General features: G+C 45.0%; 2 protein-coding genes and 1 long non-coding RNA gene across 5 annotated transcripts; 1 reads left to right on the forward strand and 2 right to left on the reverse strand.

Annotated features, from left to right (window-relative positions):
* Positions 1-279: 279 nt before the first annotated feature.
* On the reverse strand, positions 280-25,724 carry LOC121559107 (calcium-independent phospholipase A2-gamma). 3 transcript variants are annotated; one of them, XM_041872394.2, is made up of 9 exons: positions 25,219-25,719; positions 22,590-23,899; positions 22,036-22,185; positions 21,594-21,840; positions 21,133-21,304; positions 20,858-20,915; positions 20,164-20,358; positions 2,539-2,734; positions 280-1,716 (listed from the first exon to the last, which is right to left on the reverse strand). In XM_041872394.2, exons 2-9 carry the CDS (start codon positions 23,601-23,603, stop codon positions 1,442-1,444), a joined length of 2,307 nt encoding a protein of 768 aa, XP_041728328.2. In that variant the 5' UTR covers positions 23,604-23,899; positions 25,219-25,719; the 3' UTR covers positions 280-1,441. The 3 variants fall into 3 exon arrangements, with proteins under 3 accessions (XP_041728328.2, XP_041728327.2, XP_045072376.1); XM_041872393.2 differs by having other exon boundaries at positions 22,590-23,993; XM_045216441.1 differs by lacking the exon at positions 280-1,716 and adding an exon at positions 1,801-1,874 and having other exon boundaries at positions 25,219-25,724.
* On the reverse strand, positions 3,905-4,548 carry LOC121559110. Its single transcript, XR_006659021.1, has 3 exons — positions 4,480-4,548; positions 3,979-4,442; positions 3,905-3,941 (listed from the first exon to the last, which is right to left on the reverse strand). It is a non-coding gene; the product is annotated as an uncharacterized LOC121559110 (long non-coding RNA).
* On the forward strand, positions 24,027-24,935 carry akap14 (A-kinase anchoring protein 14). Its single transcript, XM_041872401.2, has one exon. The coding sequence runs from the start codon at positions 24,279-24,281 to the stop codon at positions 24,801-24,803; it is 525 nt and encodes a 174-aa protein (XP_041728335.2). The 5' UTR covers positions 24,027-24,278; the 3' UTR covers positions 24,804-24,935.
* Positions 25,725-27,946: the final 2,222 nt, after the last annotated feature.

The following is a 27,946-nucleotide window of genomic DNA, read 5'->3' on the forward strand; positions in this document are numbered from 1 at the left end:
GAGTGAGTGTCATCATGGAATGTCAGGGGATAAACAACAACGCAACCAATCAATTCCGCAATTGGAAAAAGCAATTCATCACAGAGGAGGACACTCCACATTCTTCCATGACACCTCTATTATAGACTCTGTCTGTGTGTGAATGTGTGAGAGAGAGAGAGAGCGAGGGGTTTAAGGTTGTCGTAGACTATTACTTAAGCTTCAACAGACGTCAGTACAGATCAGATGAGGATATAATGATCATTTATATTCTGTAGTTATTAGACACAGCAACCAATAGACAACACGACAACAGAAACCTGTTTTAATTACACATTTTCATTCTCACACACCGATGCAGGAGAAAGGAACTAGGAGGTACAAGTTCATTATAAAGCTAATATCATGAACTCTGCAATTAAACATTATTCAAAATCACATATCAAACCATTTACATTTGATCCCTTACAGACCTCTTACGATAAGAACAATGTGACAATTTACAAAGTGCATGATTTCATTCATCTGTGAAAAAAAGGCATAATTACATGTTTTATACCATTCTACTTTACATGCCTAGTTCAAGTTTGAAGCATTTAAAGTTACTGAACATGGGAATGAGGTGACAGCCAGGTCAGTTACAACATTCATATTTATAGTAATTACAACAGAATGAGTTGCTAATAACAGACCCTGAATATCTGACATACCAGTACATGTTAAGTCGGTAGTTGTTAAAAAGACCTTCCCTGCAAACCCTGCACTCTTAAATCAAAACAGTAAATGGCTATCTACCATTCACACCATTATGGCTGTTTACACAGGCAGTCCAATTCAGATCTTTTGCCCAATTATTGGCAAAATATTTGATCTGATTTTTGGGGTGGCAAAATATTAGAATTGGGCTGCCTGTGTAAACACAGCATATGCGCTCTCTTCACAGTGGCGCTTTATTTAGGACCAGTCAAAAGGTTGATTCCTTCAGCCCTACCTGCCAAACCCTTTTCAGAGAAAACACTCCTACAGATCCTACTGCACTACTCTCACAGGTCAAAGGCAACAACATCCTGCCCAAGCAACAGAAATTCAAATAATCTACATCAAGCAGATATGGAGTCATATCAAAGCACATTATGTTTATTATCAAGCCTAAATGAATGTCTCAGCACCTACCGCCTGCAGCTGCCTTTTGAACTTTAACCTCTGCAGGTCTCCTCCTACAGTTTCTGATGAAGGGCCCTCGTACAGGTCAGACCTTTACAGCTCCTATATTATCTTCATAATCAGTCTAAATTAGTGTCTCTCATCCTGTCTGACCTTTCACCTCTAGACATCCCCTACAGTTTGGAGATGAAAGGCAGGCCCTCGTACATGTCAGACCTTTACAGCTCCTATATTATCTTCATAATCAGTCTAAATTAGTGTCTCGCAGCCTGTCTGACCTTTCACCTCTAGACATCCCCTACAGTTTGGAGATGAAAGGCAGGCCCTCGTACATGTCGGCCTTCAGTTTGCACCATTCAGCCAGCCTCTGGATGGCGCTCTTCTCCAGAGCCAGCACCGACGCTGCCTTGTTCAGCTTGGCTTCGTTCCTCTCCAGGTAGCGAGTTCCTTCCTCCTGCAGGAAGGTGAGCCTCTCCGGCCGGCTCTCGTCCAATGGGATGTCCTCGCTCATGTAGGGGTTGAAGCGGAAGTAGGTGTCGGGTGGAAGGAGGGCGTCCAGCATGATGTGGACCTCTGACAGGGAGAGAAGAGATGAGAGGTTAGGTCATGTTGCTGGAGTAGAGTTAAATCATTTCATATTTTCATAGCTATCATGTTGTTAGTGTAGCTAGTTTAGTGATAGAGGAAGCAGCTGTCCGGGAGAAGGAGAGCGTCCAGCATGATGTGGACCTCTGATGAGGGAGATAGAGTTAGTCTATGTGTGACTGGTTTATCATGACTTCCTACTTTATAGAGATCCATCAAGTTGTTATTAGTGCCATCAACCACACACACACTGACTAAACTTCACTCAAAAGGCCGACCATCTACACATGTAGGAATCAGAGAGAGGTCAAGCACTGGGGAGCTGATGAATGAGAGGAATCAGAGAGAGGTCAAGCACTGGGGAGCTGATGAATGAGGAATCAGAGAGAGGTCAAGCACTGGGGAGCTGATGAATGAGAGGAATCAGAGAGAGGTCAAGCACTGGGGAGCTGATGAATGAGGAATCAGAGAGAGGTCAAGCACTGGGGAGCTGATGAATGAGAGGAATCAGAGAGAGGTCAAGCACTGGGGAGCAACATGAAGTCATTGAAGGAGATTGACTGAAATATATAATTAGACAAAACAATTGTCTTCCAACCACCTAACAGGGAGTGTCTGTTTTAGTGAAGCACATGTCTGTGACTGACTGATGGCCTTTACTCTGATGTTATAAATAACCTCATGTGGTTTAACCCCTGTCAAAGGACAGATGTGGAAAGTGACACACAACATGCATGCACACACAAACTACACACTCAAAAACTACACACTCACACACACACGCACTCCACGGTCCCATGTGTGACCCACCCTCTGTGTCGGTGGCACTGCTGATGACATTGGTGATCTTGGCTTTGAGGCTGGTGTAGGTGCTGTTGTTCTTGCTGGCGGTCTCATAGCGGCCCGTACCCAGAGAGACGACACACTGCACTGGGGTGTTGGGCCACAGCAGCTTACACTCGTGGATGGCCAACGCTGTCGGGTTGTTGATGAGGAGACCTCCATCCTGGAGACACACACGGAGACAATCTATGAGTTTATAAAATACCACAATGATTTTAGACGTACCAGTATGTTGTTCAAATGTGTATGTCCTCGTTCTTATCTTGTATGTAAAAGGTGTATGATTTGTTTCTTTTTCAGGATTGGCATTAAGCTTGGTTAATGTGCTGGTAAATGTGTAATAATATTGAGGTAGAACAGAATAAATCATTATCATGTCCTAGTACATCATGTCTGTGTCTTTATGACTCCAATAGACATTCATTCATCATTACAAACCAGCGCACGCTAGAAGATATGAAAAATATGAAAGAGGCCTAGCATCAAGCATGCCTTCAGGGGGAGGTGTGACCAGAATGCAGCTTTCACAGCTGCCTTGTAGTGTGCCAATTACCCTGAGGTATACCTGGAGCTACGGAGTGAGAGAGAGAGTGTGTGTGTGTGTGTGTGTGTGTGTGTGTGTGTGTGTGTGTGTGTGTGTGTGTGTGTGTGTGTGTGTGTGTGTGTGTGTGTGTGTGTGTGTGTCCTCTCCTTGTCAACAGTCCTCCAGCAGCTCGTTTCCAGAGTCAGGTGGGGTCAAGGTGTAACGAAACGCCCCAGTCCCTGATCAATGCTGCTCTGCATCTAAACACCATGTCTGTTTAATGAAACGCCCCAGTCCCTGATCAATGCTGCTCTGCATCTAAACACCATGTCTGTTTAATGAAACGCCCCAGTCCCTGATCAATGCTGCTCTGCATCTAAACACCATGTCTGTTTAATGAAACACCCCAGTCCCTGATCAATGCTGCTCTGCATCTAAACACCATGTCTGTTTAATGAAACACCCCAGTCCCTGATCAATGCTGCTCTGCATCTAAACACCATGTCTGTTTAATGAAACACCCCAGTCCCTGATCAATGCTGCTCTGCATCTAAACACCATGTCTGTTTAATGAAACGCCCCAGTCCCTGATCAATGCTGCTCTGCATCTAAACACCATGTCTGTTTAATGAAACGCCCCAGTCCCTGATCAATGCTGCTCTGCATCTAAACACCATGTCTGTTTAATGAAACGCCCCAGTCCCTGATCAATGCTGCTCTGCATCTAAACACCATGTCTGTTTAATGAAACGCCCCAGTCCCTGATCAATGCTGCTCTGCATCTAAACACCTTGTCTGTTTAATGAAACGCCCAGTCCCTGATCAATGCTGCTCTGCATCTAAACACCTTGTCTGTTTAATGAAACGCCCCAGTCCTGAAACACCATGTCTGTTTAATGAAACGCCCCAGTCCCTGATCAATGCTGCTCTGCATCTAAACACCATGTCTGTTTAATGAAACGCCCCAGTCCCTGATCAATGCTGCTCTGCATCTAAACACCATGTCTGTTTAATGAAACGCCCCAGTCCCTGATCAATGCTGCTCTGCATCTAAACACCATGTCTGTTTAATGAAACGCCCCAGTCCCTGATCAATGCTGCTCTGCATCTAAACACCTTGTCTGTTTAATGAAACGCCCCAGTCCCTGATCAATGCTGCTCTGCATCTAAACACCATGTCTGTTTAATGAAACGCCCCAGTCCCTGATCAATGCTGCTCTGCATCTAAACACCATGTCTGTTTAATGAAACGCCCCAGTCCCTGATCAATGCTGCTCTGCATCTAAACACCATGTCTGTTTAATGAAACGCCCCAGTCCCTGATCAATGCTGCTCTGCATCTAAACACCTTGTCTGTTTAATGAAACGCCCCAGTCCTGAAACACCATGTCTGTTTAATGAAACGCCCCAGTCCCTGATCAATGCTGCTCTGCATCTAAACACCTTGTCTGTTTAATGAAACGCCCCAGTCCCTGATCAATGCTGCTCTGCATCTAAACACCATGTCTGTTTAATGAAACGCCCCAGTCCCTGATCAATGCTGCTCTGCATCTAAACACCATGTCTGTTTAATGAAACGCCTCAGTCCCTGATCAATGCTGCTCTGCATCTAAACACCTTGTCTGTTTAATGAAACGCCCCAGTCCTGAAACACCATGTCTGTTTAATGAAACGCCCCAGTCCCTGATCAATGCTGCTCTGCATCTAAACACCATGTCTGTTTAATGAAACGCCGAGTCCCTGATCAATGCTGCTCTGCATCTAAACACCATGTCTGTTTAATGAAACGCCCCAGTCCTGAAACACCATGTCTGTTTAATGAAACGCCCCAGTCCCTGATCAATGCTGCTCTGCATCTAAACACCATGTCTGTTTAATGAAACGCCCCAGTCCCTGATCAATGCTGCTCTGCATCTAAACACCATGTCTGTTTAATGAAACGCCCCAGTCCCTGATCAATGCTGCTCTGCATCTAAACACCATGTCTGTTTAATGAAACGCCCAGTCCCTGATCAATGCTGCTCTGCATCTAAACACCATGTCTGTTTAATGAAACGCCCCAGTCCCTGATCAATGCTGCTCTGCATCTAAACACCATGTCTGTTTAATGAAACGCCCCAGTCCCTGATCAATGCTGCTCTGCATCTAAACACCATGTCTGTTTAATGAAACGCCCCAGTCCCTGATCAATGCTGCTCTGCATCTAAACACCATGTCTGTTTAATGAAACGCCCCAGTCCCTGATCAATGCTGCTCTGCATCTAAACACCATGTCTGTTTAATGAAACGCCCCAGTCCCTGATCAATGCTGCTCTGCATCTAAACACCATGTCTGTTTAATGAAACGCCCCAGTCCTGAAACACCATGTCTGTTTAATGAAACGCCCCAGTCCCTGATCAATGCTGCTCTGCATCTAAACACCATGTCTGTTTAATGAAACGCCCCAGTCCTGAAACACCATGTCTGTTTAATGAAACGCCCCAGTCCCTGATCAATGCTGCTCTGCATCTAAACACCATGTCTGTTTAATGAAACGCCCCAGTCCTGAAACACCATGTCTGTTTAATGAAACGCCCCAGTCCCTGATCAATGCTGCTCTGCATCTAAACACCATGTCTGTTTAATGAAACGCCCCAGTCCCTGATCAATGCTGCTCTGCATCTAAACACCTTGTCTGTTTAATGAAACGCCCCAGTCCTGAAACACCATGTCTGTTTAATGAAACACCAATGACCTTTGACCTACAGTCAGCACGGGTCAAGGCCTTATTGTGAGCCACACTCTCTCCCACAGTCCACCATGAGTGGATCATTGTTTTAGCAGTTTAATCCTATCCAAACACCACAGTTTGAAAACTCTTCACTCAGGGTGCGTCCCAAATCACACCCTATACTTTTTACCAGGGCCCATAGGGCTCTCAAAAGTAGTGCACTATAACCAGACACTAGCAGAACAGTGACGTTGTCTTGACAAGGCCAGCTTTAGTCTTATTACTTTATTCTCTCTCTCCCTCTTAGCTTCCCTCTCCAAGTCCACTTCCTCTTGGACTGCATCCACTAAGGCTGTGTCCCAAATGGCACCCTATTTCCTACATAGTGCACTACTTTTGAGAGCCCTATGGGCCCTGGAAAAAAAGTATAGGGTGTCATTTGGGACACACCCTGCGTGAAGGGTTTACAAACTGTGGTGTTTGGATAGGATTAAACTGCTAAAACAATGATCCACTCATGGTGGACTGTGGGAGAGAGTGTGGCTCACAATAAGGCCTTGACCCGTGCTGACTGTAGGTCAAAGGTCATTTCCACTCTGTGGGGGTCAGAGCTACAACAGCTCTCTGGGCTAAGCCTCTCTCAACAACCTCACTGGCTTCTCACTACAGAGACACTGAAGAGAAACAGACAATGTCTCCAGTGTTGCCATGGCTTTATGTCCAGGACTGCCTCTTCTAAAAACCCTTCTGGAAACACAAAACGAATTGGAATAAGGAAGTGGGCCCTGACAGACATGAAAGTCTCACTATTTGGAGTTTCAATCTAGAGGAAATGTCACAGTCAAACTGTGATAGTGAACATACAGTGGGGCAAAAAAGTTTTTAGTCAGCCACCAATTGTGCAAGTTCTCCCACTTAAAAAGATGAGAGAGGCCTGTAATTTTCTTCATAGGTACACGTCAACTATGACAGATAAAATGAGATTTTTTTTCCAGAAAATCACATTGTAGGATTTTTAATGAATTTATTTGCAAATTATGGTGGAAAATAAGTATTTGGTCAATAACAAAAGTTTCTCAATACTTTGTTATATACCCTTTGTTGGCAATGACACAGGTCAAACGTTTTCTGTAAGTCTTCACAAGGTTTTCACACACTGTTGCTGGTATTTTGGCCCATTCCTCCATGCAGATCTCCTCTAGAGCAGTGATGTTTTGGGGCTGTCGCTGGGCAACACGGACTTTCAACTCCCTCCAAAGATGTTATATGGGGTTGAGATCTGGAGACTGGCTAGGCCACTCCAGGACCTTGAAATGCTTCTTACGAAGCCACTCCTTCGTTGCCCGTGCGGTGTGTTTGGGATCATTGTCATGCTGAAAGACCCAGCCACGTTTCATCTTCAAGGCCCTTGCTGATGGAAGGAGGTTTTCACTCAAAATCTCACGATACATGGCCCCATTCATTCTTTCCTTTACACAGATCAGTCGTCCTGGTCCCTTTGCAGAAAAAAACCCATAAAGCATGATGTTTCCACCCCCATGCTTCACAGTAGGTATGGTGTTCTTTGGATGCAACTCAGCATTCTTTGTCCTCCAAACACGACGAGTTGAGTTCTTACCAAAAAGTTCTATTTTGGTTTCATCTGACCATATGACATTCTCCCAATCCTCTTCTGGATCATCCAAATGCACTCTAGCAAACTTCAGACGGGCCTGGACATGTACTGGCTTAAGCAGGGGGGCACGTCTGGCACTGCAGGATTTGAGTCCCTAGCGGCGTAGTGTGTTACTGATGGTAGGCTTTGTTACTTTGGTCCCAGCTCTCTGCAGGTCATTCACTAGGTCCCCCCGTGTGGTTCTGGGATTTTTGCTCACCGTTCTTGTGATCATTTTGACCCCACGGGGTGAGATCTTGCGTGGAGCCCCAGATCGAGGGAGATTATCAGTTGTCTTGTATGTCTTCCATTTCCTAATAATTGCTCCCACAGTTGATTTCTTCAAACCAAGCTGCTTACCTATTGCAGATTCAGTCTTCCCAGCCTGGTGCAGGTCTACAATTTGGTTTCTGGTGTCCTTTGACAGCTCTTTGGTCTTGGCCATAGTGGAGTTTGGAGTGTGACTGTTTGAGGTTGTGGACAGGTGTCTTTTATACTGATAACAAGTTCAAACAGGTGCCATTAATACAGGTAACGAGTGGAGGACAGAGGAGCCTCTTAAAGAAGAAGTTACAGGTCTGTGAGAGCCAGAATTCTTGCTTGTTTGTAGGTGACCAAATACTTATTTTCCACCATAATTTGCAAATAAATTCATTTAAAAAAATCTCAATTTGTCTGTCATAGTTGACGTGTACCCATGATGAACATTACAGGCCTCTCTCGTCTTTTTAAGTGGGAGAACTTGCACAATTGGTGGCTGACTAAATACTTTTCCCCCCACTGTATTAGAGGACAATTCTCAGTGCTAATTGTTGTGTTTTATCAGGTGATTATTTTTGTGACCTGTTTACCAACAAGCCAAAGTGATTCTCCGGTAGCGCATCATCGTGACTAACCAGAGATTTCATGGCACCTTAATGTGTCTTGACACTTCGCTGCAGGCCTCATGATGATTAAACACTAAATTAGCCAAATAAAACCTAGCCTGGCTGCAATTAAGAGCGTTACAAAACTGTGACCAGATCACTGGTCTTTATATGTTATCATGATACAGTATGTCCCTGATACAGTATGTGACCAGATCACTGCTTTATGTTATCATGATACAGTATGTCCCTGATACAGCATGTGACCAGATCACTGGTCTTTATGTTATCATGATACAGTATGTCCCTGATACAGCATGTGACCAGATCACTGGTCTTTATGTAATCATAATACAGTATGTCCCTGGCAAACTAGAATGCTGAAGGTAACAATGTAACTAGCACACAAGATGTGAAGGAAGTTCTATGGAGAAACAGTACAGTACTGTTCAGTGCCTCTGTCAAAATAACAACCAGGCTTTGTTCTGGTACCTTCATAGAGTTAGATGGAAGACTCTATATGGATATAACCAGTTTTGGCATGGACATTGTCGTTGAGGGCTTCCACCATTTCAAAGTAGTCAACTGGGTGGGGCTTCCAATGGGTTAAGGAAGGATCACATTATTCCATCCGGGTCATCAGGAGGGATCAGCCAATGAATTATACTTGCGAGCAAACACTAGTTGGCAGTGTGCACCCTTTCAGTTTGTTGGCCAAATCATAGAAGTAGTAGAAGAAGAAAATGGAGATCGCCTCGATGGCGCTGCCTGTGCACTCACAGACACCATAATGGGACATATAGAAAGATGATCTCTCTATCTATCCATGTGGCACCTACTACCAGGAAGTAAAGACAGACAGGAAACTGTCATTTTCAAAATGATATACAAGACAAATATTATTTTTTTTACCTTTATTTATACAGGTGAGAACATTCTGCTTTGCAAGGACGACCTGTCAAAAAGGTCAGATTAGCTTTGCTTATTACTAAAACACTTGGAACGGCTGATACAGTTGTCTTGAAATAACTCCAGCTGAGGAGAAGAGGGTCAACTGCTGAGTGGAAAGGAGCGTGAGTGGACAGCCACAATGAAAAGAGAACCCAAGCTAGCCTACACATGAGGACCTGATCAGTGGTCCTGGGAATCCTCTGTTTCTCAGTAAGACAGACAGGGACAGAGTCCTCTTTAACTGGCTTGGAGTAGACTGTGAACTGAACCAATTACAACACAATGGACGGAGAGAGGGAGGAGAGAGAGGGGGGGGGGAGAGGAGAGAGAGAGAGGGGGAGGAGAGAGAGAGGGGGGGGAGGGAGAGAGAGAAAAAGACAATGAAACAGAGAGAGGTGGAGGGAGAAATGAGAAAGAGAGAGAGGGGGAGGAGAGAGAGAGAGAGAGAAAGAAACTGAGATGAGGGAGAAATGAGAAAGAGGGGAATGAGAAAAATATAAGAACAGCCCTTAGCCGTGGTATATTGGCCATATACCACACCCCCTCGGGCCCTATTACTTAATTATACTTGTTAATATTATTCAAATACACAATGCTAGAAATATGCTTGTCTATTATTTTCTTCACCACTGAACCAACCAGTGCCTCTATAATAGTCCTGGTAGCGAGTGTGTCGATCCAAAGGTCTCCAAGCCACATTACACCAGCTGGTTCTATTCCCTGACCTCTGACCTCTAAGGTCACAGAGCCTTAATGAGGGTCAACCTTCCACTCACCATTTTCAATGTTCCAATCACAACAATACAACAAGCCAACAGCCTATATCTGTGTTGGAGTCAGGAAGTAAACTAAAAGCCCAATTACATTCCCAATTTTCCTCATTGCTTTTCAACAAGGAAAATTGGAATTGGAATTTCAGTTTACTTCTCCAAGAAAAAAGTAAGATAATATGGCCATGAGCTTGGATTGAAATCTCCATCCAATAAGCAATATGACTTTACCAACAGCAGGTCGTTTAGCTAGCTGGAACAAACAAACCTGCTAGTTTAACTACAACCCGAGAGAGTCCCTGACTGAGGCTGAAAGTGCTTCTCTTCATGCATGATATCCTAACACAACACTACCACAAAATGGATGTGCTGGCTCTAGTCTCATTGTTTAGCTGTGTCCGGATGGGCAGATGACAGGGACTGGGAGGGAGGATGTGTTGGATTCAGCTGAGGCAGAAGAGATCCCATTTTCTGTCCCGTTGCCTCAAGAACACTGGGGAGGTCGGACTGGGAGCCACGCTCAGCTCATCACCCCTCTAGACTCTGGCTGTGTCCCAAATGGCACCCTATTCCCTATGTAGTGCACTACTTTTGACCAGGGCCCATACGGTCTTAGGGCTCTGGCCTATAGGGCTATGGTCAAAAGTACTGCACTACATAGGGAGCCATTTGGGACACAGCCTCTCTGTCACTTATGATGTAGCCTAACAGTTACTAACAACATTGACGCTAATGCCAGTAAAGCAAACGCCAGTGAACTGAACTGCAGCACGTGTCTGAGCTAGACTAGCTAAATCTTTAAATATACCAGATCACTGAGCATTAGTTCACGATGTCTCTACTCTAGAACCAGCACTATACAACCGCAGGGAGTGGTGGGGTACGCCCAACGCATCACCGGGGGCACACTGCCTGCCCGCCAGGACATCTACAGCACCCAGTGTCACAGGAAGGCCAAGAAGATCATCAAGGACCTCAGCCACCCGATCCACGGCCTGTTCACCCCGCTACCATCTAGAAGGCGGAGACAGTACAGGTGCATCAAAGCTGGAACCGAGAGACTAAGAAACAGCTTCTATCTCCAGGCCATCAGACTGTTAAATAGTCACCACTAGGCGGCCTCCGCCCAGTACCCTGCCCTGCACCTTAGTCACTGTTCTAGCCGGCTACCACCCGGTCCTCTACCCTGCACCTTAGTCACTGTTCTAGCCAGCTACCACCCGGTACTCTACCCTGCACCTTAGTCACTGTTCTAGCTGGCTACCACCCGGTACTCTACCCTGCACCTTAGTCACTGTTCTAGCCGGCTACCACCCGGTACTCTACCCTGCACCTTAGTCACTGTTCTAGCCGGCTACCACCCGGTACTCTACCCTGCACCTTAGTCACTGTTCTAGCCGGCTACCACCCGGTCCTTTACCCTGCATCTTAGTCACTGTTCTAGCCGGCTACCACCCGGTCCTCTACCCTGCACCTTAGTCACTGTTCTAGCCGGCTACCACCCGGTCCTCTACCCTGCACCTTAGTCACTGTTCTAGCCGGCTACCACCCGGTCCTCTACCCTGCACCTTAGTCACTGTTCTAGCCGGCTACCACCCGGTACTCTACCCTGCACCTTAGTCACTGTTCTAGCCGGCTACCACCCGGTACTCTACCCTGCACCTTAGAGACTGCTGCCCTAGGTACATAGAGTCATTGAACACTGGTCACTTCAATAATGTTTACATACTGTTTCACCCACTTTATACTGTATTCTAGTGATGGGTCATCCTAACTAATTGTATTTATTTTTCTGGATTATGTGTGTATTTAATTTTTTTGATTGCTAGGTATTACCGCACTGTTGGAGGTAGAAACATAAGCATTTTGCTGCACATGCGATAACATCTGCAAATCTGTGTACGCGACCAATACACTTTGATTTGATTTACTGTGTAACGATGGTAGACACAGTGAGAAACAGGTCAACTCTACTGCCTCAGTCAAACTGTCTCTGTCTGGCAGAAGCCCTTTGAGAAATGCCATATGTGGCGTTGAAAAATAGAGGGAGAGTGAGAATCTAGAGTCCTGAATGACAACGTCGGGTCAAAGGGCCAATAGAACATTATTCAGCTCCAAGGGGAATGTAGAGAACAGCAGTGAGAAGTATCAACGCCTCTCTCCCTGCTCTCTCCAGGTGGTCACTGTAAAGAAGTATCAACACCTCTCTCCCTGCTCTCTCCAGGTGGTCACTGTAAAGAAGTATCAACACCTCTCTCCCTGCTCTCTCCAGGTGGTCACTGTAAAGAAGTATCAACGCCTCTCTCCCTGCTCTCTCCAGGTGGTCACTGTAAAGAAGTATCAACGCCTCTCTCCCTGCTCTCTCCAGGTGGTCACTGTAAAGAAGTATCAACGCCTCTCTCCCTGCTCTCTCCAGGTGGTCACTGTAAAGAAGTATCAACGCCTCTCTCCCTGCTCTCTCCAGGTGGTCACTGTAAAGAAGTATCAACGCCTCTCTCCCCGCTCTCTCCAGGTGGTCACTGTAAAGAAGTATCAACGCCTCTCTCCCCGCTCTCTCCAGGTGGTCACTGTAAAGAAGTATCAACACCTCTCTCCCTGCTCTCTCCAGGTGGTCACTGTAAAGAAGTATCAACGCCTCTCTCCCTGCTCTCTCCAGGTGGTCACTGTAAAGAAGTATCAACACCTCTCTCCCTGCTCTCTCCAGGTGGTCACTGTAAAGAAGTATCAACACCTCTCTCCCTGCTCTCTCCAGGTGGTCACTGTAAAGAAGTATCAACGCCTCTCTCCCTGCTCTCTCCAGGTGGTCACTGTAAAGAAGTATCAACGCCTCTCTCCCTGCTCTCTCCAGGTGGTCACTGTAAAGAAGTATCAACGCCTCTCTCCCTGCTCTCTCCAGGTGGTCACTGTAAAGAAGTATCAACGCCTCTCCCCGCTCTCTCCAGGTGGTCACTGTAAAGAAGTATCAACGCCTCTCTCCCTGCTCTCTCCAGGTGGTCACTGTAAAGAAGTATCAACGCCTCTCTCCCTGCTCTCTCCAGGTGGTCACTGTAAAGAAGTATCAACGCCTCTCCCCTGCTCTCTCCAGGTGGTCACTGTAAAGAAGTATCAACACCTCTCTCCCTGCTCTCTCCAGGTGGTCACTGTAAAGAAGTATCAACGCCTCTCTCCCTGCTCTCTCCAGGTGGTCACTGTAAAGAAGTATCAACGCCTCTCTCCCTGCTCTCTCCAGGTGGTCACTGTAAAGAAGTATCAACGCCTCTCTCCCTGCTCTCTCCAGGTGGTCACTGTAAAGAAGTATCAACACCTCTCTTCCTGCTCTCTCCAGGTGGTCACTGTAAAGAAGCATCAACGCCTCTCTCCCTGCTCTCTCCAGGTGGTCACTGTAAAGACATTTAGCCTTACTACTTTTTCAACTACCATAAAACTACAGCTGAAGCAACACACACCTTTCCGTCAGGAAATGCACCTTTTTTAGTTGTTGCTCGGTTAAATCAAAGTTGGTTTTGCGTTACCATACTGATACTCCCAAGTCTTTATTCAAGGCTAAATAAAGGTCAAATAAACAACGCTCTCATTGTGAGGTTCCTAGGATGGTTCTGCTTGGCTAATCTAAGGGCTTTGGCTTGGGTCAATGGACTGATGCCAACCCAGGGCACTGGTCCACATTATTACTGACAGAAGGGATGGAGGGAGTCGGACATTACGACCATTACCGTGGCACCCTTCAGCACTGTGTGTGCAGGGCCGGCTCCAGGCATAAGCAACATAGGCAGTCGCTTAGGGCCCCCAAAAGGCTAGAGCTGGCCCTGTGTGTGTGTGTGTGTGTGTGTGTGTGTGTGTGTGGGGGGGTCGCGTTAGTGCAGAACTAAAATGATTGTTGTTGTAAATGCTGCTCAGCTTCAGTCAGGGTTCGCTCCAAATCATGAATGTAAAAGGACTCATTTTGTGCTTCAGTTGCACTTCTCCACCGGATGAAATATCTTCGCTCTCATCATTGGATCACCAGACAGCACTTTGACTAATGTGTAGGCTACTTTTCTACGGTGTCGTCTTTCTTCAAATGCAAGAATAACTTCAAGAAAAACATTAGGAAATATAGCTGGCTAAATTCTTTCTATGATAAACATTAGAAATATGATGGCCATGCATAGTTTTTGCAAAAATACCTTGCTTTTACATCGTAAGCTAATTTACTTAGCTATGTGTGGCTGCTAGCGTTGCACTTCAGTTGTCATCTGATGAAAATGATTTTCTACTGAATGTGTTGCACTAATGTATTAATTATGTTAATGTTTTATTCATATTATATTACTTGTGTCTCTTTCGTTATCGTATGTAAGACTAAATGCCATTTGTAATATGTTTTAGTACATATATGAGTTTAAATCTCCCGAGTGGCACAGTGGTCTAAGGCACTGCATCGCAGTGCTAGCTGTGCCACTAGAGATCCTGGTTCGAATCCAGGCTCTATCGTAGCCGGCCGCGACCGGGAGACCCATGGGGCGGCGCACAATTGGCCCAGCGTCGTCCAGGGTAGGGGAGGGAATGGTCGGCAGGGATGTAGCTCAGTTGGTAGAGCATGGCGTTTGCAACGCCAGGGTTGTGGGTTCGATTCCCACAGGGGGTATGAACAATTTAAAAATAATGTATGCACTCACTAACTGTAAGTCGCTCTGGATAAGAGCGTCTGCTAAATGACTAAAATGTAAAAAATGTAATATACTATCCAGATAAGAAAATGTCTGATCACAGAACATTCCATAGAATCCTATAAAAATACCACTGGTCCCTAAAACGTCTAACTCATTCACAGTAAAAGGTATCACTATTCTGATTTCAGATTATCAATCCTTAAAGGAACACTCAATACGCCTTAAATATTTCTCCATCTTCATTAGGAAGTTATGTAAATGGCAGTTGTTTGGGGAAAGAACGTTGATTTTCGTCTAAGATACACATTTTCACAGGTGTTTTTTCTTGAACTGATTACCATTCGATGGCTGTGGTGCCATTGTATGTCATATCATTTGAAAGGGCTGTTTCTCAGCTTTCAAAATATGTATCATGTTTTCATATATGGTTTGACACCAGCAAATGTTCCTCATTAATGCACGCAAAGGTCATGGTCTGAGTAAATGTCCTAACGGTGATTTACAGTTACAGTTAGCCGGTGTTCTGAAGCCTAGTGTTTCCATTCCCCTTTAAAACACAGATTTTTTTTATGGGCGGGCTGGTGGGCGGGCGGGCGTGTCTCCGTCCGGACTGACTGAGAGCAGAGGGAGTTCAGCTGTCAACCGGTTTCTCAGCCAAGAGCTACAGCTGCTCCTTGCATTTTAATCCACACACACTCAATATATTAAACAGAACATAATGGGATTAGTGATAAGAGTCTATTGACTATGTAATAGCATATCAAATAGGCCTGCCCACTGGGTATGTAGCATTGTCAGAGAAGGGACAGAGAGCTAAAGGGAAATCTATGGATAATAAAAGCACTGTGTCATGAAATGGACTTAGCCTTATCAAAATGATGAAGCAGGAAGTTCAATCATCGAAAAGAGGTTCATCCAAGACAACAGCCAAGTCTCATGACAAACTAAGGATTCAAATGATTGCTGGCACATTAAAAAACGACCAAATCTGTCCATTGAACAGTAAAGAAAACTCCAAACACAACCCAGCTCTCTCAAGAGGCGAGTCAAGATCTGTAGACTTTAAATACATCTCTAGTCTACACTTTCCTCTTTGGTCTGTTGTGAAGCTGTTGAAAAGAGGGAAACAGGGCCAACGCACAGTGGCACACAGTAAATAAAGCATGTCACCAAATCACCCATCTCTCTCCAGTGGCGTGTGCGTGCGCTGTGTGTTTAAATATCAATAAATCACTGGAGTGTGTGGCAGGGCACTGTGCTCCATTGTGAATGGGTGATCAAAGGGACTGTAGGCCAGGCAGGCAGCTACCTCTCCTTTCAGACTCTGGGTAAAGGTTAAAGAACGGCTTGTCTGAGGGCTCTGCCCAGATGGAGGGATGGAGGGAGGCCCAAACCCACTTGGTCGGGTAGATAGAAATCTCCATAGCAACCAGTGAATATTCTAAGGCTCTGAGAAGAGAGCTTGCTTTGCATTTAGCTCTGATTTCCTTCTTCCTGAAACAAACTAACATACAGGAAATAGCCTTCGCTCTATGACGCAGGTGTACAGTCTAAAACCAAACAAAACTAAAGCAGGTCAACGGAGTGGCATCCAAATTACAACAGGTCAAATACCATTCTGTTAACCTAGAAAATAGTCTGACAAACTAATAGGTTAGTGGAGCATAATTTGCAGAATTGATATTCTCTTTCATTAACAGTCAGTGTCTCCTCCGGTTCCCCTACAAACAGCAGTACCTACAGGAACCCTTCTCCATCACAGGGGGGCTCAGTCTTTGATGTGTGTGTTTGAGCGTTTGTTTGTGTGTGTGTGTGTGTTTGAGGGTTTGTTTGTGTGTGTGTGTGTGTGTGTGTGTGTGTGTGTGTGTTTGAGGGTTTGTTTGTGTGTGTGTGTGTGTGTGTGTGTGTGTGTTTGAGGGTTTGTTTGTGTGTGTGTGTGTGTCAGTGTGTGTTTATGAGGGTTTGTTTGTGTGTGTGTGTGTCAGTGTGTGTGTTTGAGGGTTTGTTTGTTTGTGTGTGTGTGTGTGTGTGTGTGTGTGTGTGTGTGTGTGTGTTTGAGGGTTTGTTTGTGTGTGTGTGTGTCAGTGTGTGTGTTTGAGGGTTTGTTTGTTGTGTGTGTGTGTGTGTGTGTGTGTGTGTGTGTGTGTGTGTGTGTGTGTGTGTGTGTGTGTGTTTGAGGGTTTGTTTGTGTGTGTGTGTGTGCGCACACACAATTAGACCCAACCAAATCATCAGAAAACAAAAAGATAATTACTTGACACATTGGAAAGAATTAAGAAAAAAACAGAGCAAACTAGAATGCTATTTGGCCCTAAATACTTGACCACTGTGACTGACCCAAACTTAAGGAAAGCTTTGACTATGTACAGACTCAGTGAGAATAGCCTTGCTATTGAGAGAGGCCGCCGTAGGCAGACCTGGCTCTCAAGAGAAGACAGGCTATGTGCACACTGCCCACAAAATGAGGTGGAAACTGAGCTGCACTTCCTAACCTCCTGCCAAATGTATGACCATATTAGAGACACATATTTCCCTCAGATTACACAGATCCACAAAGAATTCGAAAACAAACCCAATTTTGATAAACTCCCATATATATTGGGTGAAATACCACAGTGTGCCATCACAGCAGCAAGATTTGTGACCTGTTGCTACAAGAAAAGGGCAACCAGTGAAGAACAAACACCATTGTAAATACAACCCATATTTATGTTTATTTATTTTCCCATTTGTACTTTAACTATTTGCACATTGTTACAACACTGTATATAGACATAATATGACATTTGAAATGTCTTTATTCTTTTGGAACTTCTGAGTGTAATGTTTACTGTTAATATTTATTGTTTATTTCACTTTTGTTTATTATCTATTTCACTTGCTTTGGCAACGTTAAAATATGTTTCCCATGTCAATAAAGCCCCTTAAATTAAAATGTAATTTAATTGCGTGAGGGGGGCTCTACATTTGCTCTCACACAGCCAATCACACAGAAGCACACACTAGGACCCTCCAGTTAATGGCCTCTGGCCTAGGAGAGGCCTATCAGGAAGTGAACTGGATGTGTATTGATTTGTGAGAGGTTGCAGGTAAACGAGTGACAGTCAGAGGGAGATCATAGAGACAGAGAGACAAAGAGAGAGAGGTTGAGGTAGATAGAAAGAGAGAGAGGTTGAGGTAGATAGAAAGAGAGAGAGGTTGAGGTAGATAAAGAAAACAGAGAGAAAGAGAGAGAGGTTAAGGTACACTACCGTTCAAAAGTTTGGGGCCACAAATGTCCTTGTTTTCCATGAAAATATATGAGTTTGAATAGGAAATATAGCAAAATGAATAGTAGTCATTGACAAAGTTCGAAATAATGATTTTTTATTGAAATAATAATTGTGTCCTTCAAACTTTGCTTTCGTCAAAGAATCCTCCATTTGCAGCAATTACAGCCTTGCAGACCTTTGGCATTCTAGTTGTCAATTTGTTGAGGTAATCTGAAGAGATTTCACCCTATGCTTCCTGAAGTACCTCCCACAAGTTGGATTGGCTTGATGGGCACTTCTTACGGTCAAGCTGCTCCCACAACAGCTCAATAGCGTTGAGATCCGGTGACTGTGCTGGCCACTCCATTATAGACAGAATACCAGCTGACTGCTTCTTCCCTAAATAGTTATTGCATATTTTGGAGCTGTGCTTTGGGTCATTGTCCTGTTGTAGGAGGAAATTGGCTCCAATCAATCGCCATCCACAGGGTATGGCATGGTGTTGCAAAATGGAGTGATAGCCTTCCTTCTTTAAGATCCCTTTTAACCTGTACAAATCTCCCACTTTACCACCACCAAAGCACCCCCAGACCATCACATTGCCTCCACCATGCTTGACAGATGGCATCAAGCACTCCTCCAGCATCTTTTAATTTGGTCTGCATCTCACAAATGTTCTTCTTTGTGATCCGAACACCTCAAACTTCAATTCGTCTGTCCATAACACCTTTTTCAAATCTTCCTCTGTCCAGTGTCTGTGTTCTTTTGCCCGTCTTAATCTTTTCTTTTTATTGGCCAGTCTGAGATATGGCTTTTTCTTTGCAACTCTGCCTAGAAGGTCATCCTGGAGTCGCCTCTTCACTGTTGACGTTGAGACTGGTGTTTTGCGGGTACTATTTAAGGAAGCTGCCAGTTGAGGACCTGTGAGGCGTCTGTTTCTCAAACTAGACAGTCTAATGTATTTGTCCTCTTGCTCAGTTGTGCACCGGGGCCTCCCACTCCTCTTTCTATTCTGGTTAGAGACAGTTTGCGCTGTTCTGTGAAGGGAGTAGTACACAGCATTGTACGAGATCTTCAGTTTCTTGGCAATTTCTCGCATGGAATAGCCTTAATTTCTCAGAACAAGACTTACGAGTTTCAGAAGAAAGTTATTTGTTTCTGGCCATTTTGAGCCTGTAATCGAACCCACAATTGCTGATGCTCCAGATACTCAACTAGTCTCAAGAAAGCCAGTTTTATTGCTTCTTTAATCAGCACAACAGTTTTCAGCTGTGCTAAAACAATTGCAAAAGGGTTTTCTAATGATCAATTAGCCTTTTAAAATGATAAACTTGGATTACCAAACACAACGTGCCATTGGAACACAGGACTGATGGTTGCTGATAATGGGCCTCTGTACGCCTATGTAGATATTCCATTAAAAGTCAGCCATTTCCAGCTACAATAGCCATTTACAACATTAACAATGTCTACACTGTATTTCTGATCAATTTTATGTTATTTTAATGGACAAAAAAATTGCTTTTGTTTCGAAAACAAGGAAGTTTCTAAGTGACCCCAAACTTTTGAATGGTAGTGTAGATAGAGAGAAAGAGCGAGAGGTTGAGGTAGATAGAAAGAAAGAAAGAAAGAGAGAGAGGTTGAGGTAGATAAACAGAGAGAAAGAGAGAGGTTGAGGTAGATAAACAGAGAGAAAGAGAGAGAGGTTGAGGTAGATAGAAAGAAAGAAAGAGAGAGAGGTTGAGGTAGATAAACAGAGAGAAAGAGAGAGAGGTTGAGGTAGATAAACAGAGAGAAAGAGAGAGAGGTTGAGGTTGATAAACAGAGAGAAAGAGAGAGAGGTTGAGGTAGATAAACAGAGAGAAAGAGAGAGAGGTTGAGGTAGATAAACAGAGAGAAAGAGAGAGAGGTTGAGGTAGATAAACAGAGAGAAAGAGAGAGAGGTTGAGGTAGATAAACAGAGAGAAAGAGAGAGAGGTTGAGGTAGATAAACAGAGAGAAAGAGAGAGAGGTTGAGGTAGATAAACAGAGAGAAAGAGAGAGAGGTTGAGGTAGATACACAGAGAGAAAGGGAGAGAGGTTGAGGTAGATACACAGAGAGAAAGAGAGAGGTTGAGGTAGATAAACAGAGAGAAAGAGAGAGAGGTTGAGGTAGATAGAAAGAGAGAAAGAGAGTGGTAAAGCTACACATATAAAGATAGATCAATTGGTTACCTGGTGCAGGTCTTTTCCCAGTGTATACTCCTGGAAGTACCCTGGGGCGGCGGAGGAGGCTCTGATGGCCTGCCACATCTTGTGTTTACAGTCTCCTATGTAGTGGGACCTGACCCCTGGTAGCATGTTGTAGTTCCTGAACACATAGGCCTTCAGAGGTAGACCCCTGTTCACTATGGTGCTCACTGCTGACACCTAGAGGAGAAACAGAGGCATTGAGACGTGTTCATGAGCACATAGACGGGTTGGTTGTTTAGCAACAAAATCGACACGTGCGCAACTCTAGGGCAAAACAGACAGGGTTAGTTTAGACTGTTGACAACATGTAAACTAGATTTAGTCTCCAAATGTTTATTGAAAACATAAATACATTTGCACAATGAGCACTTGTTGTCTCTTAAATGCATCGTTACAGTTGTTGGTTAGCTGGCTAGCTAATTTTATCCATATTAGCATTGACATGACATCAGTCAAAACACCTCAAAACAAGACATGGTATCAATAACAAGACACAACGAGATCGTTGCTAGCTATCTTGACCGTCCAGAATCATAACAACGCACATCCGGCCTTATCGATGTGCACGCATCATTTTGGTGACGTTGTCAGCCAACCCGTCTATATGGAGTTGATTAAGTCTTTGTTCACTGTGTAAACGTATGGTTGTTAAAGTGATGTATAGATCAAATCTTACCTTCGGGCATTTTGGATCCCGGGCTGTCTCGACCATGAGGCCTTCTCCCATTCTCTCTCTGTTACACACAAAACATTCACCACTTCATTATCATTATTAAATTAGGCAAAACAATATTGCTCCTTACATGCTCCAAAATAAGAACATGATTTTCAATTACTACAAAATAATCTTCCAACATCCCTTTAAATCCCATAGGTCAGACTACACTGTCAGATCTTTTCCACCACTGACATGAGAGAATACTAGACGGAGCAGCAGGGTACTGTACAAACTTGAGGATGTTCTCCCAGATCTGGCTGTCGTAGAAGGCATGGCTCCAGCCCATCTTGACGGTTCCCACGATTACGTTCTGTTTGAACACGTCAGAACCCAGCTTCCTGTAGAGTTCCTCACAATCATCCAGAGGAATCTGGAACACCCCCAACATGAAGGCCAGGATGGCACCTGCGGGACAGGGGTTCATCATGTTAGGATGCCACATACCACATGTACTAAACAGGATTTAGGATTTAGGATCAGGATTTGATTTTAAGACTGGACTGTATAGTGTCTTTCATTAAACATAAGGAACTGGTTTCTCAGATATAAATTAAGCCTAGTCTTGGCCTAAAAAGAATGCTCAATTGAGAATGTTCTCAGGACTAGGCCTAATCTGAGTCTGGGAAGCCAGCCCTAGTAGTTTGGACCGATATCATGTTGTATAAAATACAGGGAGCATGGTGAAACAGCCTACCTGTGCTGACCCCACAGATATAGTCAAACAGCTGGTAGATGGGTTTGCCCGTCAGGGTCTGCAGTTTATGTAGGGCCAGCAGGGCCACCAGTCCCCTGGTCCCCCCTCCATCGATGGCCAGGATCCGTATACCCCGGCCCTTCACAGGGTCTGTGTATCCCACCAGGGCCAGGGCTTCTCTCACTGCAGCCTGGAGCCTGGGGTCTCTGGTCTGCCTCAGACGCAACAGGCACGGGATCACCCTCTCCTGGAGAGGGGGGGGGGGGGGGTTAACTTCAGCAAACTCACACACTTCTACATTTACCTACCTTAGTTGAATGCACTGATTGTAAGTTGGTCTATGAGAGCTTCCGCTACATGACTAAAACATTAATGTAAATATACCCACAGTATATCTACAAGGATTCAAGTTGACATTGTCTACACACACCGCCACCCCCACCTTGACGGCCACGCCGCGTGTCTCAGGGTACTCCAGTAGATGCATGCTGAGCTCCTCCACACGGCTGGTGTGGATATTCACATCTGTGGCTTTCTGGATGCCCTGCACCAGGGCTCTGGTCCTGTTGTCCATACTCACCCGGGCTATGATCTGGGATGGGAGTGCACAGAACACATCCAGTACCCAAATTAGACTTAACAGTAATTGTTTGTGTGTAATGTTTTTCCCTCTGTCCCAGATCATTGAACATTAACTTCAAACTGAGAGGGTAAGACACTTCAACCTGAGAGGGTAAGACACTTCAAACTGAGAGGGTAAGACACTTCAAACTGAGAGGGTAAGACACTTCAAACTGAGAGGGAAGTATTATATAAAACAGAGCACTTTTTTTAATACAAAAAAATCATTAATTATCACTAACTATGTAATTAGAGGTATGACCTAAGAATGTCTATAAAACACGTAACAGAGCATTTATTCAAATTCATTTTAATTCATTCACATTCACATGGCAGAGAATCGTTCATTTATATGAATCAGTTTCAGTTCAGTACCTTCTCTCTCTGGCTCAGCAGCAGTTTCTTGGCCCTCTCTTCAGCGTTCTTCTTCTCCTCCTCAGTCTCTGTCTTCTCTCCAGGCTTCCTCACAGCCTCCTCCGTGGTCTTCCCTTTAACTGCTGCTGTGACGCTCTTGGCTTCAGCCCTGAACTTACTAGGAACCAAGGGTGCTATGTAGCTGCCAAAGAATGCCTGAACATTGGGGCGAGGGTCGGACAGGTACTGGCCAAACCCCCCTTTTTTAGAGGGTGTTAGGGTGGGGGTAGTGGTGGCTGGGTCAAAGGAAGTGCTGTCTGAGGCAGGGCTTTCTCGGGTGGGAACACCTGAGGTTGGGCTAACCTCGTCCAGGGGAGGAGTCGGTCGTGGGGTAGCAGTCTCGCCCTGGATAACCTCGGTCTCAGCTGCCACTGGTACTGAAACGGGGATGTGGTCCCCGCTCTTAGTACTCTGATAGCGTTGATTGAGAGCAGGCTTGGAGGACGTGGATGCTTGAGCATTGTCATTTAGATGGTGAGGCTTCTTGTCGTCTCCTGTTGATAGACTACTACTACTCCCGAAGTAGTCGTTGACATGTTGAGCCAGGGTGCTGTATGTCTCGTCCATGTTGGTGGAGAGGGCCTCTGGGTGGAACAGCTGTAACGTCTGCTTGGCCACGGCTGACGAGGAGCTGGCGGTGGATTTAGCCACTGACGCAGTGAGACTATGTTTGGGCTTGACGTTGGCCATGAAGGGTTTCTCTAAAGCCTGAAGTGGATGATTCTCCTTCACCTCCTCTCCATTGTTCTGCTCCAGTCCTCCTGTCTGATCCTGCTCTGGTGGCTTCATGGCTGTTGCAGCTGAAGCATCACTCGCTGCCGGGGTTGGAGATGGAGTCGGAGGCTCCGCTTTGGCCAGTACCTTCTCTGCATGGGCGACTGCGGCGCTGGGCTTAAGGCGGGATATCTTGGAGAGGAGGTCGGTGCCGCTTACCGCTTTGGAAACAGTGTTGAGCGTGCTCCTGATCCGCGACATGCGTCGACTCACACCAGAGACAGGAGAGAGTTAAAATGGTATGACTGGACTACAGCCTTTGCTTGTGTCAGTGCTGATACGGGGATAGGCCTTGTTGGGTCATCTCCTGTGTTCAGTTAGGACAACCTCTGGAGAATGGATCAGTCAGGACAACCTCTGGAGAATGGATCAGTCAGGACAACCTCTGGAGAATGGATCAGTCAGGACAACCTCTGGAGAATGGATCAGTCAGGATAACCTCTGGAGAATGGAGCAGTCAGGACAACCTCTGGAGAATGGATCAGTCAGGACAACCTCTGGAAAATGGAAGAAAGATAGAGAACCATTATGGTGCCTCTTGGCTCTGGTCCAGCATAGGTCATCTAGGAATTAAGCACCCTCCTAGAATATCTGAGAAAGAAAACAAATGGATGTCAGAGGACTTTGTGCAAAGTAAAACCACAATGGATGAGAGAAAGAGCCCCTCATTACAATTAACAAAGATAGAGAGCACTGGTTGGCCATTCAAACCCTATCAAATACCCGGATGTTCCTTCTGTTCCATGGTAGCCATGGAAACCCTTCAAAACAACAACATTATGCTGCAGAAGAGCACCTGTCTGGTGTAGAAAACGAATGATATCTACGGGTTTCCAAATACCTTCTCAAAGTACGTTTTGATATACGAAGAGAAACATGATGGAAGAGAGGCCTTCATCAAACCTAAGCTTGAGAGCATCTGAAATCGTGAAAAATGTACTGGAGAACGCGCGCGGTGTTCTCGGCCACCACCAGCGAGAAGTGCAACACTACACCGACTACGACTTCAGAAACATCGAATGGATCACTTGCAAGGACTTTACCATTGAACTGGGGAAACAGCAAGTCGAGGAGTACATCCACACATGGGAGGTGCATCCCAGCTGGCTTTGTAGCCTAGAATTCCTCCAGGAGACGGATCATGAGTTTCACAAACAGTACCACTACCGGACACAATGGAGCATCCCCTCCCGACGCACCCCGATCCCCAAGGCGACGGCCTGTGTCTACTTTGTCATTGTGATCTCCAAGATCAAACCTCAGACTTTGCCCGTGGAGGTGTTCTTTCTAGTGGAGTCGAACAGGCTGACACACAGGCCAGGGAAAACGAGGTTCAGGGAGAAGTGGTTGAAAGACGTCATCGAGAGCAAAACGTTGCTCCAGAATACTGTAGACTTTTAGCAATGTAAACAGAATGGACAGCTAACGTTTCTGTGGCGAATATTCATCTCTTAGGAGACACCTAGCGAGCACATATCCAAGGCAGAAGGGAACACAAGGGCTTGTATCAATAAAGGGACTTCATGTCTATTACATCACTGCCTTCACTGTGAAGAGTTGAAAAAACATAGCTACATATCAGCGAAGCTATTTGATTTACAAAAACTCGGCCGTTTGTTTGCTAGCTTAGTTTGCTAACTAGCGATACAACAACAGCTAGCTAGTTTCTTTTTCGCCTGCTACGTTGGGTTAGCTAACTAACAATGCAGCATCAGCTCGCTAATCATCATTGAGTTTATGAGAGCCCATTTCAAAAGGTGTTTTGTAAATTATGATAAAACCTTCACAAATGTAACATTTAATTCAAGGAAATTACCAGAACAGTCAGCGTTTCATTGACAGCTCGGCTAGCTAAGGAAAACAGGAAATGTGGAAATATACAATAGAGCACGTTACGGTGCTCTGCTTCTCGATTGGCTGTTTCATAGACACGTCAACCACTAACCACCAACCACGAGAGGGCATGCATTGACTGCTCTGTAACACTAGAGGGCAGCAACTCATATGAGAGAATCCTCCATGTGTGAATCTCATTAGATTTCATTGCGGGACAGCTACAGTATTTAATTGAATTTAAATTGGAGAAAAATAATTCCGCATTACTCATTTGTTTTACTCATGTTTGGCACAAATGTTCATTTCACCACTTAGAGTATGAACTAATGATTTGATACAAACTAGATGGAGTGTGCATCCGATTGTAATCTACAACATTCCAGTACATTTTACAGAACAACATAGCCACATATAGCCCACCACTGAAAGTAGCTAATCGCTTAGCTATAACGTTATTATTTGTGTTGTTGGCCCAATCATAAGAGGGGGATTGTTCAATTGATAAGATACAATGACGACATGTGATGCAAATTAAATATGGATTAAATATGGATGATTTAGAGATCATTCATTGATCATCCCATTGAGGATTTATCTATCTCTACTATGGATTCTTTCATGCAGAGTCTCGTTCAACAACATGCAGCGTAAAATGTCAGCAATGTGTGCAAATGTTAAATGAGCTCCTATCTTGATACAACATGGTTGGGAGGGACATTGGTTTCTATGATTTCAACAAAGGTAATTGGATAAGGTCCATTCAGGTCTCACAATGGAGTGCCACGAATTCTCTTAAACCTCAATGTAAAACCACTGTATGGATGTGTCCCAAATGGAACCTTATTCCCTATATAGTGCACTACCAGAGCCCTATGAATCTATAAAGGAATAGGGTGCCATTTGGGACCCACTATGACGCACACACGCCATTAAACAACCTAACAGCACTCTGACTGTGCTCAGTGAGTTACACTAAAGGTGATCTGGCTCCAAAGGGGTAGCCACCGGCCCTGACAATCATTTTGTACATGTGCCTGTTCCTGTGCCCGCTCTAAATGGCCATAGAGTTCCCAACGCATTTATTGGATTTTCACCCTTATTTCATTACACAAACAGTAGTGGGCATAGACCAGTTGAATAAATGACTCTCTGGTACAGAGTGTAATAACATGGAGGACCACAGAAACAACCCACAGAGGCACAGTGCTGCTAGAGGAGCACAGGAACAACCCACAGAGGCACAGTGCTGCTAGAGGAGCACAGTAACAACCCACAGAGGCACAGTGCTGCTGGAGGAGCACAGAAACAACCCACAGAGGCACAGTGCTGCTAGAGGAGCACAGAAACAACCCACAGAGGCACAGTGCTGCTAGAGGAGCACATTAACAACCCACAGAGGCACAGTGCTTCTAGAGGAGCACAGTAACAACCCACAGAGGCACAGTGCTTCTAGAGGAGCACAGTAACAACCCACAGAGGCACAGTGCTGCTAGAGGACCACAGAAACAACCCACAGAGGCACCGTGCTGCTAGAGGAGCACAGTAACAACCCACAGAGGCACAGTGCTTCTAGAGGAGCACAGTAACAACCCACAGAGGCACATTGCTGCTAGAAGAGCACAGTAACAACCCACAGAGGCACAGTAATTCTAGAAGACCACAGAAACAACCCACAGAGGCACATTTCTGCTAGAAGAGCACAGTAACAACCCACAGAGGCACAGTGCTGCTGGAGGACCACAGAAACAACCCACAGAGGCACATTGCTGCTAGAACAGCACAGTAACAACCCACAGAGGCACAGTGCTGCTGGAAGACCACATAAACAACCCACAGAGGCACAGTGCTGCTGTAGGACAACAGAAAACAACCCACAGAGGCACAGTGCTGCTGGAGGACCACAGTAACAACCCACAGAGGCACAGTGCTGCTGGATGACCACAGTAACAACCCACAGAGGCACAGTGCTGCTGGAGGACCACAGAAACAACCCACAGAGGCACAGTGCTGCTGGAGGACCACAGTAACAACCCACAGAGGCACAGTGATGCTGTCTGTAGGACCACAGAAACAACCCACAGAGGCACAGTGATGCTGTCTGTAGGACCACAGAAACAACCCACAGAGGCACAGTGCTGCTGGAGGACCAGAGTAACAACCCACAGAGGCACAGTGCTGCTGGAGGACCACAGTAACAACCCACAGAGGCACAGTGCTGCTAGAGGAGCACAGTAACAACCCACAGAGGTACAGTGCTGCTGGATATTCCTGTTGATCCTAGCTGCCAAACTTAAACAGAATGAAATGTTTGTGTGTGTGTGTGTATGGATGGATGTTTTATAGCAAAACAAACTCCCCCTTTGTTCCATTCAAACAGTAATAACAGTTTCATTAGAAGTAATCAAAAACATACAGCAGAAGCAAAACCATTATTATGTCATATGTCATTATTATGTCTTATGTCATTATTATGTCATTATTATGTCATATGTCATTATTATACCATATGTCATTATTATGTCATATGTCATTATTATGTAATTATTATGCCATATGTCATTATTATGTAATGTGTCATTATTATGTCATATGTCATTATTATGTCATTATTATGCCATATGTCATTATTATGTCATTATTATGTCATATGTCATTATTATGCCATATGTCATTATTATGTCATATGTCATTATTATGTCATATGTCAT

Source organism: Coregonus clupeaformis, unplaced genomic scaffold (assembly GCF_020615455.1).
Source record: "Coregonus clupeaformis isolate EN_2021a unplaced genomic scaffold, ASM2061545v1 scaf0712, whole genome shotgun sequence".
Lineage (NCBI taxonomy): Eukaryota > Metazoa > Chordata > Actinopteri > Salmoniformes > Salmonidae > Coregonus > Coregonus clupeaformis.